General features: G+C 43.4%; 1 protein-coding gene across 1 annotated transcript; it reads right to left on the minus strand.

Moving 5' to 3' along the window:
• Positions 1-6,630: 6,630 nt before the first annotated feature.
• CDKN2A (cyclin-dependent kinase inhibitor 2A) lies at positions 6,631-13,227 on the minus strand. The gene is made up of 3 exons (XM_012665027.1): positions 13,093-13,227; positions 9,457-9,751; positions 6,631-6,802 (listed from the first exon to the last, which is right to left on the minus strand). The coding sequence occupies exons 1-3, from the start codon at positions 13,216-13,218 to the stop codon at positions 6,777-6,779; spliced, it is 447 nt and encodes a 148-aa protein (XP_012520481.1). The 5' UTR covers positions 13,219-13,227; the 3' UTR covers positions 6,631-6,776.
• Between the last annotated feature and the right edge of the window lie 660 nt (positions 13,228-13,887).

Genomic DNA, 13,887 nt, shown 5'->3' on the forward strand with positions numbered 1-13,887 from the left:
CCAGAAGATCTGCAGCTCAATCACCCCCCAACCCCATTTACTAGAATACTAATTTCCAACTAAAACTATGAAATCTCTTTCTTTCTGTTTTACTTTATACATGACTGATCTACTTAATATAGGACTGGATATGGGAATTATTAATTCTGCTCTTCTGTATACAAGAAAAACCTGCCTTTGATCAGATTGGCCCCTCACAACCCTGGGTCACTTTCTCACCCCACTTTCCTGAAAGATCCACTTTTATTCGGTGGTGGTATGCAGATTGATTGACTGCCTCACCTTCCTGAGAACTACTTCCTTGAGGTACTTTTCCTAACAAAGAGAAACACATTCACTTTATTTTTGTTCTTGCTCCTTTCATCATTTGCAACTCAGTGGTGGTTAGGAAAACACTTTGATTATTATTTGGCTTTGTAAAAACCTATCTTATCAGTTCCTCATTCTATAAAGTCCGTGATTTCTAAGGCCAAATCTATTTTGACTTACTATTCATATCTATCTAAAACGTGAAATTATGGCAATTAATAAAAACTTTTTGCTTGTTAAAATAGCTTTAAAACTATACAGCAGTTAATCAGCCTTGGTGACTTAGAAGTTGACAGGTAGAAGGATCCTAAGATTGACTTCCTTGGTCGCTAACCTCAAATTTCATCTTTAACAAGTTTTCTCACCCAAGTCTTTAATAACAGTGGGTATCACTTTATTAAATAACTTATAATGAAGGGAGTACTACTCTTCTCTCTCCCCACATCAATAAAGAAAAAATACTTAACACTAGGGTCTTTTGGATGGAGCTATTTTTTTTTTCTCAATAGTTTGGGCAATGCTTATCCAATCAAGAAGGTTCACCTTAGTTACAGAGCAAGGAGGATTTAATTTGTTAATAAATTTTTCTCCATGCCATGGGGAAGACTCTCCCAGAAGGCAGCAGCTAGAACAAAACATTAAAAGATTTATGAACAACACCAGTATTTTCTACTTCTGTTTTTATCTCCCCTTTGAGATAGTTGGTGAGTCCTTTACTCTTATTGCCTGGTACACAGTAGGTGCTCAGTGATTATTTCTTGAATGTCTTCAGGACTGGGAAGATTACTTACAGAGTTAGAACTCTTCACATGACTTCCCTCCAAATTTCACATATCTTTTTCTATTAGTGAGTGCAAACAGGCTCTGGGGCAGCTACATTATCCCTCTGAATGGAGACAGGGGTTAGGGAATGCTTATTCTCAGTTTGTTCAGAAATGCCTTAAAGATATGAACAGAGGCAATAACTTAAATAGTCTCAAATAGTAATCCACAGGCAGAGAATGTAAGCGCAATATCCTCAGACTTGTTCTTTGGCTTCTATTCCACTAGAGAAACAATTCTCTAAAACCAAATAGTCTACAGATAGAACCGCGGCAACACTCAACTATGATGTTAGGTATTTGAGGAAGATACAATTAAGAATTCAGAAAACTACTGAAGCGTTTTAAGACAACTCTCTCAAAGAAAAGTTCAAATAGAAAAAAAAGGAAATAACGTATTCATTTAAAAATGTTTATTTGCTTATTACTTGAACTTGCTTACTTAAGTAAGGCATGCGAGATCTGGAAGGAGGTGCAGGGCGTGAAGTCGGCACCTTCCCGCCCGACCTGTCCCTGGGTATGTGGCGCTGGCGCGGGCCGCCGGAGGAGCCCAGCCAGTTTCCGAGGCGCGCGCGAGGGAAGGGCCCCTCTCCGGCCCGCAGCCTCCGAGGCCGCCGCGCCGCCTGCCCGGCGCTCACTCCAGGAGAAGCTTGAAAATGTTTCCGTCGCAAGTTCGGAGGTTTCGTCCGTGACGGAAAAGCCCCCGCCTCGGAGGTGCAGGCCCGCTGCCCATCCTCCAGCCTCAGCGCCCGTACAGCCGCGCTTAGAACCACTCCCCCTTCTCTGTCCCTCTCCTCTTTCTCCTCTCTCTCTTTTTTTAACCCGTGGCAGCCGGCCATAGTTTCTCACCCGGTGTCCGGTGTCCGGTGTCCGGTGGCCACTGCGACCTTCTCCGCCAGCATTCCTGGGACCCGGGCCTAGTCCCGGTATGGCCCTTACAGGCCCCTCCCGCAGCCGCCTGGCCCAGCGTGCGTGCGCTCCGAGTGCTCGGGAACGCGGGCGTGGAGGCGCCACACGCCGATCTCCGAGAACGGGCCCCGGGGATGAGCTCTGCCTGACCCGCGGCCCGGTGGCCTTAAAGCAGGCGCCGGTGCGCTCCCTGAGGTGCCCACGCCGCGGCGGAGCCTGCTGGCAAGGGGGAGGGGAAAACTGGGAAGACTGTCTCTCAAGCAGAAGTCCAGTGGGGGTGGCATGGGGGTTGGGAGAGGGTGAGAACAGGAGAGGGGTTGAAGAGAGGAGAGTGGGCGTCCTGCACTTGCGGGATGGGGGTGAGGTGTAGAAAATTTGGAGGGAGACGGCTGAGGGCTGAGTGTTAGAGCTAGAGTCTAGGTTCAGAGAAATGGTGGGCGACAGATAACCAGAAAGTGAGAAGGCCAGGCACGGGAAGTAAATGGAAGAAGGAACTTGGCGCCTCAGAGGCATTTGACCATCCTGCTCTAACACAAAACAAACTAAACAAAAAACAGGTAAAGTCAGAGCAAGTGGCAGAGTAGGTAGCTCCAAGGGCCCTCCCCTTCACAGGAACATGGAAGAATAAGCAAAACCGGTCAGAACTGACTTTGTGGGAACTCTGAAAAACAGTCAAATATTTACAGCAACCAAGCATACGCAGAGTCAAGAAAAAGATGACTTTAAGATAAATTATTGGTGGTGGGGGGAGGAGAAAGATGACTTCAATGCAGCGTAATGAGGATATCACTAGCGATCCTACAGAAATAAAAAGGATTATAAAATAATACAATGAACAATTACAATCTAAAAAATTAGATAACTTAGATGAAATGGACATATTTCTAGAAAAACACAAACTACAAAAACTGATAAGGAAAAATAGAAAATCTTAACAGACTTATAACAAAGAAATTGAATCAGTAGTCAAAAACACCCCCAAGGAAAAGCCCAGGACCACTAGTGAATTATATCAAATGCTTAAAGAACAATTAACACCCGTCCTTCTCAAACTCCTCCAAAAAACAGAAGAGTAGGGAATACTTCCTAACTCATTTTGTGAGGCCAGCATTACTTTGATAGCAAAATCAAAGACATTACAAGAAAAAGGAAACTACAGATCAATATCCCTTATAAATATAGATGCAAAAATCTCAACAAAATACTAGCAAACCAAATCCAGCAGCATATGAAAAGGATTACACACCATGTCCAAGTGAGATTTATCTCAGGAATACTAGGAGTTCAACATGTGAAAATCAATCAGTGTAATACACCATATTAATAGAATGAATGAAGAAACATGATTATCTCAATTGATGCAGAAAAGGAATTTGACAAAATCTGGTACTCTTTCACTATCAAAACATTCAAGAAACTGTAAGTAGAGGGGAACTTCATCAGCCTTATTATGGAGATTAAAAATTACAGCCAACATCATACTCAATGGTAAAAGACTGACAAATTTCCCCTAGGATCAGGAATAAGACAAGGATGCCTGCTTTTGCTGCTTCTATTCAAAATTTTACAAGCAACATTGTACTGGAAGTTCTAACCAGAGCAATTAGGCAAGAATAAACAAATAAGAGGCATCCAAGCAGGAAAAGAACAAGTAATGCCATCCCTCTTCATAGATGAGATGATCTTATACATAGAAAATCCTAAAGAATACACACACACACACACACATACACAGGCTAATAAACAAAATCAGCAACTACATTTCAGAATAGAAGATCAACACATAAAAATTAGTTGTATTAAAAAAAAATCAGTTGTATTTCTATACACTTGCAATGAACAATCCAAAAAGAAAATTATGAAAACAACTTCATTTACAATAGCATCAAAGAGAATATATTACTTGGGAGTAAATTTAATGAATTAGATGTAATATTTGCACACTGAAAACTACAAAGCATTGCTGGAATTAGGGAAGATCTAAGTGAATAGAAAGACAACCTGTACTTGTGGATTGAAAGGCTTAATATTGTCAACATTGCAATAGTGTCCAAAGCTATATACATATTAAATGCAATCCTTATCAAAATCCCAATGGTCTTTAAAAAAATAGATTGTAAAAGCTGATTCTAAAATTTATATGGAGTTGTAACAGAGTCCAAATACTATCTTGAAACAGATCAAAACAATCTTGAAAAAAATTGAGGACTCATACTTCTCAATTTCAAAACATACTACAAAGATAGAGTAATAAAAACAGTGTGAAACTGACATAAGGATAGACATATTTCCCAATGGAACAGAATTGAGAGTCCAGAAATAAGTTAATACATCTATCATCAACTGATTTTTGACAAGGGTCTCAGTACCGTTCAATTAGCAAAGAATACTCTCTTTAACCAATCATGCTGGAACAACAATCCATATGCAAAAGAATGAAGTTACACCCCTATCTTATACCCCATGCACAAAATAACTCAAAATAGGTCAGCAATTCAAGTGCAAGAGCTAAAAGTGTAAAAATCATAGAAGAAAACAGGGAAAAATTGTTATGGCATTGGATTTGGCAACGGATTCTTAGATGAAAGAAAAACTAGATAAATTGGACTTTAAAATCTTTTGTGCATCAAAAGACATTATCAGGGTGAAAAGACAACACATAGAATGAGAAAAAATATTTTGTAAATCATGTAGCTAATAAGGGCCTAGCATTCAGAATATACAAATAACTCTTACAACTTAACAAAAAGAAAAAAAAAACTAATTTTAAACTGGGCAAAGGACTTGAATAGGCATTTCTCCCAAAAAGATATACAAATGGCCAATAGACACATGAAAAGATACTTCATATCAGTAGAAAGATTTTAATCAAAACCACAGAGAGATACCACTTCATAGCCACTAGGATGGCTTTAAACAGCAACAACAAAAAAACAAGTGTGAGGATGTAGAGGTATTGGAACCTTTGTGCATTGCTCTTGGGAATGTTTAATGATGTGGCTGCTGCGGAAAACAGTTTGGTAGTTCCTCAAAAAGTTAAACATAGAATTGTAGTATTTTGTAACCCAACAATTCTACTCATAACTCTATATAAAAAACTAAAAAACATGTATTCAAACAAATATCTGCCCATGAATGTTCATAACAGCACTATTCACAGTAGCCAAAGGTGTAAACAATTTCAATGTTCATCACCAAATGAATAACTTGCAGCATATTCATACAATGGAATATGATTCAGCAATAAAAAGGGATGAAGTATTGATATATGCTACAACAGAGAATAAGCCAGACATAAAAGGTCCTATATTGTATGATTCCATTTATAAGAAATATCCAGAATAAGTAGATCCATAGAGACAAAAGGGGATTCTTAGCTGCCAGGGGATAGGGGCAAGGAAGATTTGATAGGTATGCTTAATGGGGTCTTCTTTGGAGTTGAAAATGTTTTGGATTAGTTAAGAGTGATGGTTGCACAACATTGTGAGTATACTAAATGCCATTGTATTGTACATTTAAAAATTGGTAATTTTATGTTATGTGGATTGCATCTCCAGAAAAAATAAATAATAAAGGCATGGTGTTCCAGCCTGTGATGAAGCAGCATGGATAGGAGAATCTCCTCACTCCAGCTGGAGTTTCAGCCACAGTCCCTGCAGCAATCCTATTTTGGTAGAGAAGAGCAGTTCCCTTTGGTTTGGGTGGTGGTCAGTGGCAACCTCACAACCCTCTAGAGCCTTCAGCATGGGCGTCCCAGAGTGCAGAAGCGAGGATGGGGAGCCAGCCTATGCAAGGCCCACGGCGGGGCTGTGGGCCACGTTTGTCGTGTCTCCGCCATCTACCAGCTGTGGCACCATTGGCAAAATGCCCCCAAACTCTCCAGGTTAGAGACCGGAGCCAGGTAATAAAGGAACGCCAGGTGTGCGAGAGAGGGCTTCAATCCGAGTTCTCCCTGGAGTTTTTATTCAAGGTTTTAACCGTATTTCATCAATTTTAGGACCTGGCTTTTGATGTTTTATCATCTCTGAGATCGGGATGTGTTTACAATCCAGATAGTGTGTCATACTCCAACTGCAGCATTTTTCTCTCTAAGAGATACATGAAAAGACGGCGAGTCTTGGAAACAATGTTGTCTTCCAGTCAATGAAATTGGTGTTATATATGTTTTGTGTGATCATTAGATGATATCCTCTCTCCCACCACCACACACACACACAGACACACACACTATACCCCTAGCACAGTGCCATAATAGGTGCTCAAAAAATGTTGACTGAATAAATGTGAGAATGAATGAAAACTATTTTTTAATTCCAGCCTTGGCTCTGCCATTTGCCAGCAGCTTGACTCAAGAAAAGCCAAGTAACTCCTCTGAGCTTTCCCAGTTCACGAAATGGCTGTAATAAGGCCAACAGCTCCGGGAGCGTGGGAGGCTCCCAAGAGGAAGTGTCCACAAACATGTGTACTTAGGGCGCGAGCATTCACTCCCCAAAACTTCAACCCAATGAAAAGATAGAAACAACGTTTTTTTTTTTTCATCTTTTATAACAATGTATAAATGGGAATTTAGGGGAGGGTGAAAGCATATCAATGTAAAAAAGCAGTTCAAATTTTTTTTTTAAAAAATTTCTATTTTGTAATGTAAATTGCAACTAAGAAAGCAGGGAAGAATCAGGAGGGGGCAGTTTGAAAAATCATCAACGTCGATGATTTAGAGTCTTCACGCGTCTCACGGTCTCAATGATTCTTTAAGTCGGGGCTGTCTGCAGAAGGCGGAAAGAAAATGGACATTAGAAATCAGAAGCCAAAGATTTACTGCCCATCCCACCTTCCTGTTTTGCAGTTCCCGCTGCGTATTCAAGCACTTATGGATAAAGTGCTTGCAATGGCTTCGCCCGCCTACGTACACCTTCTCTCAATATCCAACAACCGTCGCTATAGAGTCTGTTCGTCCCTCCAGAACCTGCCAACCGCCACCGCATTCCCGGAGCCTCGCTGATCCAACAGCGCGTCCACGGCCTGCCTGGCTGCTCCCAGCCCACCCCGGCGAGCGCGGAGAGCGGGCGACAGCGCAACCCGCGGCGTTGCAAGAGGAAACAGGTATTACATAACGAATGCCAGTGTTTGCCCGACACAATGCAGGCTCGAGGGCATGAAGATGTGTCCTCACTCTTCCCGTGTCCCCAGGCATTTCTTGCACCTGGTGCAGAGTGAGCCAGCGAGCTCGAGTTCGCGGTAAACAAAGGGCGCGTCAGGCTTTGGCGCGTCTCCACCGCGTGGGAAAGTTTGGTTCCAGTCCCATCGCCTCCCTCCCAACGCCTTCTCCTCCAAACCCGCTAATGGCTCCTATCATTTCTAGAACAAAACAAATGCTCCTTTCTTAGACCTACAAGACCCCTTCATGATCTGGCTTCTGGTCTCCTCCTTAATCTCGTCGCATACAGGCTCCAGCTCGCGGTTCGGTCCTCCCAGCCCTCCGTGTTCATTCCTGACTCAGTCTTTACACTTGAGAGTCTCTCTTCCTCTCGTAGCTTTCTTTTCTTCCGCCAGGTTCTCTGACCACTCTTTAGCCTCTCCTCCTATTCACACTTCACTCTTACCCATCGCATTGGTTTTACAAACTCATTCTCTGAAAATACATTGTTAATCTTGCTTAATGCATTTCCTAGAATGTAAACTCTATGAGGGCAGGATCCTGCTTTGTCTCATTCATGCAGCACCTAGAACGGGCTGATCACTGTAATAGCATCTTGAAGAGTTAATTGTGCTTGGAGAGGCGGTGTTGAGCGGAAAGGAGGAAAGAAGGGAAGGAAGGAAGGAAGGGAGGAGGAGGAAAGAAGGAAGACGTGTGTGCTTGGGTTAAACATCTTCGGTTTGGTTATTAAGGGTCGCTCATTTTACTCATTTGCCAGTGACCGAATTCAATCGTTTACTCCCTCTTCTACCTTAGCGCCTCCAGTTTCTTGCTCCGCCCCGCAACAGCGCTGTGACTGGCTTCTCCTTCTACACTGCTTCCCGGATGCAAGCTGTAATTGGAGGAGGACAGAGGGTGGGCCGACTAAAGGAGTACTTCCAGCCTCTCACTTTGAAGGTGCAATGGGCTTTGCATTGTTTCACAGCACCTCCCAGCAGAGGGCCCAGAGGTAGACTCTACATCCTGTCCTCTGTGCTCCCCTAAGACCCAGGGACCCCAAATGCCCCAGTTCTGAACCAAAATAAGATAGATTTCATTATCCTCAAAGTCATATTTTACCGTAAATATTCGTGTTAATTTTATGTATTGCTTCGTATAGCTATTTTGTTAAAACAAACGTTCTCTCTCCAGAAAAATAATCAGAGTAAAGTTGGCACTTAAGACAGACAGACGTGGGAGTAGGGGAAAAGAAAGGCTGGAAGTGGTGCTCACGCCTGTAATCCCAGCACTTTAGGAGGCTGAGGCAGGGGGATTGCTTGAGCTCATGAGTTCAAGACCAGCCTGAGCAACATAGCCAGATACCATCTCTACGAAAAATAGAAAAATTAGCTAAGTGTGATGGCCTGCTCCTATAGTCCCAGCTACTCGGGAGGCTGAGGTGGAAGGATCTCTTGAGCCTAGGAATTCGGTGACAGTGAGCTATGATGGCGCCACTGCACTCTAGCCCGAGCAACAGAGCAAGACCCTGTCAAAAAAAAAAAAAAAAAATTTAGAAAATGGCTTTGAGGTTTCTGAAGAGCAAGGTTGGGAGGACCAGGGTTCCATATTCCTTGTTTAGTGATTGCTTGCAGAAACGGAAAGTCATGGAAATTTTAAATGAAGAAGAGGTAAAAGAGAGAATCTCTGTTTCCCTTAGAGTGCTGCAAATTCAGGTGTGCAGACTGCGAGGACTGACGAGATCTCCATCCAGATGCTCTCAGAAGCTCTGGAAAATTCCACCACTAAAGTGGAAGATCACATTAGTAGGGTTGTGCAAAACAGCAGAGAATGACAGATGATGCCACAGCACAACTGTGTGTGGAAGTCGCGGGGTTGGTCCAGCCACCTATGTATGCGAATGGGGAAACTGAGACCTGATGAGTGGATGTGGCTGGCCAGCTAGTTTGGAGGAAGAGGGAGCACTAGACCTCTAGCCTCTTGAGTCTTCAATGCTCCGCAGTCTAGGCCCAGAGCTGCGGGGAGAATGAGTATTTGGGTTGTTGTGGGTTGGGTAGGGCTTATAGGATGAGCTTTCACGTGCGCAAGTCCATTTCCGGCTATTTTCCATCTGTAGCCCTGGCTAGGCAGCGCGATCAGGAGACTCAGTCTGTCCCACAGGTTGGCAAGTGAGCTGAGGCAGATCTGAGACCCAGCTCTCCCGACTCAACTTTTTTTTTCTGGAAAATGAGTGCCCTGAGCTTCGGAAGGTCTCAAGGTTCAAATTCTTAGATCATCAGTCCTCACCTGGGGGACCTTCCGCAGCTTGGCTGCCGCCTTCTGTGTTCCCCGTGGCCGCACGCAAATACCGTGCGACGTCGCTGTGGCCTCGCTCCTCAGCCAGGTCCACGGGCAGGCGGCCCCGGGCGTCGCGCACATCCAGCCGCGCTCCTGCCCGGTGCAGCGCCACCAGCGTGTCCAAGAAGCCCTCCCGGGCGGCGTCGTGTACCGGTCGGGTGAGGGTGGCGGGGTCCGCGCGGTTGGGCTCTGCGCCGTGGAGCAGCAGGAGCTGGGCCACACGGGCGTTGCCCATCATCATGACCTGCGGGAGAGAGCAGAGTGGTCAGGGAGAGGATGCTGGCAGAACTGTTTGCCAGAAGTCTTATCTGTGAAGTTGCCCCCCCCCCCCAAGCAGACGCCTGTAAAAACCACAGGTGTCTAATCACCCCTCATTTGCTTCCAGTTACCAGCTCCCTTCTCCAGTTCTCCCATCCATCCCATTTTCCAGTACGCATTGAATTCCATCATATTGTCAAACTTTTGCGGAGCTTTAGCCACAGGCAGAACGCTGCCAGAGTCACAGGCAACAGCAAAAAGGGAGGAACAAAACGGCTTTTACTACAGCCTAACTTGCTGTATTTCCTCCCTCGTTTTGAGATGAAATTATGTTGGCCTGGAGATTTTGTTTAGCTCACTGCTGTATATCCAAGCCCAGATCATGATAATTGTTAAAAAGAGAAAAAAAATTTAAAATAACCCTCAGTTTTCAAGCTAATTAACTTATCACCTCAAATATTTGACTTTTTCGTCAAATGAACATGTGACATTTACTCTTAGCGATACTGAAATGTTTAATACTCAGTTATCAGCTATATTCACCAGACTATACAATAGATCTTAAAAAAAATCAAACTTATTCCTCCTATCTAACTCAGGTGTTGTACCCTTTGATTATCATCTCCCCATTCCCCCACCCCTTAGCCTCTGGTAACCATCATTCTACTCTTTGCTTTTATGAATAAAGTTATTTTAGATTCCACATATGAGAACAGGCAATATTTGTCTTTCTGTGTTTGGCTTATTTCACTTAGCATAATGTTTTCCAATTCAAAAACTTTAATTTCTTTGTGTATAAAATGGGAAGGCTTATCTAATTAGCCCTAAAATTCCTTCCTGTGGTAGGCTGAATAATGCCCCCTAAAGATGTCAACTTCCTAATCCTCAAAAGCTGTGAATATAATGACAAAAGATACATTACAGAATATGATTAAATTTAGGGTCTTCAGGGAGATTATCCTGGATTTTCAAGGTGGGCCCAACATAATGACAAGTGTTCTCATAAGAGGGTCATAGAGAGAAAAAATGAAGAGTGGAAGCAGACATCAGACAGAAGATACAGGGGCCATGAGCCAAGAAATTTGATAGTCACTAGAGCTGGAAAAGGCAAGGAAACAGTTTCCCCCTTAGAGTTTCCAAAAGGAAAAGAGCCCTGTGGACCCATTTTAGACTTCTGACCTTCAGAACTCTAAAATAATAATTTTGTGTTTGTATTGGTCATTAAATTTGTGATAATTTGTTACAATAGCTATAGGAAATTAAAACACTTCCCAAGCTTGTGATTTGAGAGTTCATTAAATGGGAGATGATCACCTCTTTGGTTCCTAAATTACCTTTGAAACAAAGCCCTTCCCAAAGAGGAATTTTTAAAATGGTGTCTATAATCACAGCAATTTTACAATGTGAGTGCTGCATAGTGAGTGGTGGTGGTAGTTGACAATTCCTTTTAGGATAAGGTTATATCCTATATCCTTTTAGGATTTGGTTATATTAGCTCAGGGATATTGACATTATAAAGAGGAATTACTTATTTTTAGTTACATTCTGTATCAATTAAACACAAATTATTTAATTTGTCTAAATCAAGAAACCATAATAAATTATATTACGGTTGAATCCTGCCCTGAGAAAGTGAAACTGACTTAGTTTTCAAAAACACAAGGAGAAAATATAAGCTAACCAAATTATACCTACAAAAAGAAAAAAAAATGCAATGTGCAGTTCTGTGTAACTAAGGAAGTCCTTCATCTTGGTCATAAAACTGGTCTTAAATGTTTTTCTTATATTTCATGGCATGAAAAAGCTGACAAGTAACCCACATATAAATACTTAAATCATGATAGCAATCCAAAGCAAAAAGAAAATGAATCAATTAAATGAAAATTTTTAAGGTGCTTAAAACCATTTGATAAGAAACTAATTTGAATTTAGTACTTTAAATTTTTTTTCTATAAACTAAGGTTTCTACATTTAACACCAATTTGGTTAGGGTTCTAAAACAAAAGCATACCCCCTTTAATCCATATTCTTCTCCCCCCATTAAAAAATTATCAAAACTAATTATCCACTTTTTCCTTTTTGTATTTAAACAAATGAGTCTCTTCTAACACATTTTAGGACTCCTGGTCTCCAAGCTGCTGGCAAAATTTTAGAAATGCCAAAGTATGAATCACGAATGCATTACTTTTAAAGGACCCACAGTTATCTTGTGTAACCACCCAACCTCTCTAGTCTCAAAATTTCTGCACACTTCAGATCTCAAATAACCTCAAATTTTAAGCATTTTGGCTTTTTTATATATGTATTTTAAAGTTTAAAAATTAAACCTGTGTAATATAGTTTCAGGAAGGAGGTCATTAGTGAAGTTTGCGAAATTCCAAATAATTTTCCTTTGTCTTTTTATGCAATATGTATTTTGTTTTATATAAATTTTCTTTTTCAAAATTACAATCACTGTCGCCACTGGGAATAAAACTAGGGTGGTGACTGTCAGGAAAAATTGTTTTTTAGTCTGAAATTTAGGAAGTTAGTGAAGGCAAACAAATAAAAAACCCACCGACACTCCTTTCCCCGCCCCTCACAAAACCAAAGTCTAAAGGAGAAATACACTTGTCGCAATGAGGAATTGAAAACTCTATCCCAAGTAAGTTAAACTGTATCAACTAAGTTAACAACAGCAAAAATAATATTAGGTATGCCCCAAATAGTAACTAAATTCACAACTTTATCTTAGGAGAGATCACACTAATGTTTTTCTTCATAAATGTTCATCTTTATTTCTTAAGTTCTTCTAACAAGCACATATTTCCCCTACTCATTTAAAATAAAAATAAACACAGTATGTAGTTGCTTCTGAATAATTTCAATTGATATTTATTCCAGCTTACCAGGCAGTAGATTTCCACTGAAATCCCTCCTACCAAGGAAGATGATAAGCTCCATTCCGGGGTTTGTGAGTTAGGGGCTAAGTAGTCCCAACAAATCTTACATTTCTTTAAAAATCGCCTTTTATTCCAAACGTTCGTAAGTTTTATATCTGATAAAAAGCATACCCCGATCTAATACAAATATGCTCCCCCCCCCCCCCAGATCTCCAAAGCATTCTAGAGATCTGCAGCACCAAGTCTCCTCACTTCTTTTGTGCCTTCCCGAGCCCCCAGGGCGTCGCCAGGAGGAGGTCGGTGATTACAAACCCCTTCTGAAAACTCCCCGGGAAGTCTCCCCTTTTCCCAGAATCGAAGCAGGACCTGGTTCCGATGCAGCTGCCAACTTTGTCCTCTAGAGTTGCCCGCCCGCCCCTTCTCGCGCTGCACACCCTCTGTCTACCTGAATCGGGGTCCGACCGTAGCGGTTCGGCGCGTTGGGAGGCGCCCCCGCCTCCAGCAGCGCCCGCACCTCCTCGAACTGACCCCGGGCCGCGGCCGCGGCCAGCCAGTCGGCGGTGGGCTCCATGCTGCTCCCCGCCGCTCCCCGCTCGCGCTTTCCCCTCCCCAGCCGCGGGGGAGCGCTTGCAGCCCGCCCCGCTCTCTCGTGACCAGCCCGCCCCTCCTCTTTCTTCCTCCCCGGCTGGCGGAAGAGGCCCCCAGACTCTGCCCCTCGACTCCTCCTGCGGGATCGCGGCGTCTTTCCATTGCAGGAGGGCGCTGTTCACGTGTTCTCCGAGAAAGTGCCATTCTCTCCGAACACGCCGCGACCGTGACACCCTGAAGTCGGCCCACTCGGGGCTCTCCTGGGGGCACCGGCCGGAAGCGGTCCTCGCCCAGAGCCGACCCAGCGGTGGGAGGAGGGCGCCCTGGGCTCCTCCCCACCTGCCCCCAACTCCGCGCCCCGGCTGCCCTCCTCACTGCTGCACCCCACCCACCCGGTTCCCCGACCGTGGCAAGGGCGCACGTGGGTCTCGGAGAGCGTTCATTGTGTTAAAGCGAAATTTCCCCTACGTTTCCTTCCTCCCCGGTACAACCTCCTGGCACGAGAAAGCTGCGCGAGGTTCCTAACTGCCAAATTTGAACCAGGGTGTTCGATGAAGAAATTTCAGAGCTATCCCTTCCTGGTGGTAAGAGCCCCACCGAGGATCTTTATCGCCCGTATGACTAGGAAGCATTCCTTCTTTCCGACGACTCT

The sequence above is a fragment of the Propithecus coquereli genome, unplaced genomic scaffold, assembly GCF_000956105.1.
Source record: "Propithecus coquereli isolate 6110/MARCELLA unplaced genomic scaffold, Pcoq_1.0 Scaffold95, whole genome shotgun sequence".
Lineage (NCBI taxonomy): Eukaryota > Metazoa > Chordata > Mammalia > Primates > Indriidae > Propithecus > Propithecus coquereli.

Bases quoted from the DNA above. Each gene is read 5' to 3' on its own strand.
- CDKN2A (XM_012665027.1), bottom strand. From the start codon at position 13,218: ATGGAGCCCACCGCCGACTGGCTGGCCGCGGCCGCGGCCCGGGGTCAG. The intron at 9,752-13,092 runs GTAGACAGAGGG...TCTCTCCCGCAG, and splicing joins ACGGTCGGACCCCGATTCAG to GTCATGATGATGGGCAACGC. The intron at 6,803-9,456 runs GTGAGGACTGAT...CGCCTTCTGCAG, and splicing joins AGCTGCGGAAGGTCCCCCAG to ACAGCCCCGACTTAAAGAAT.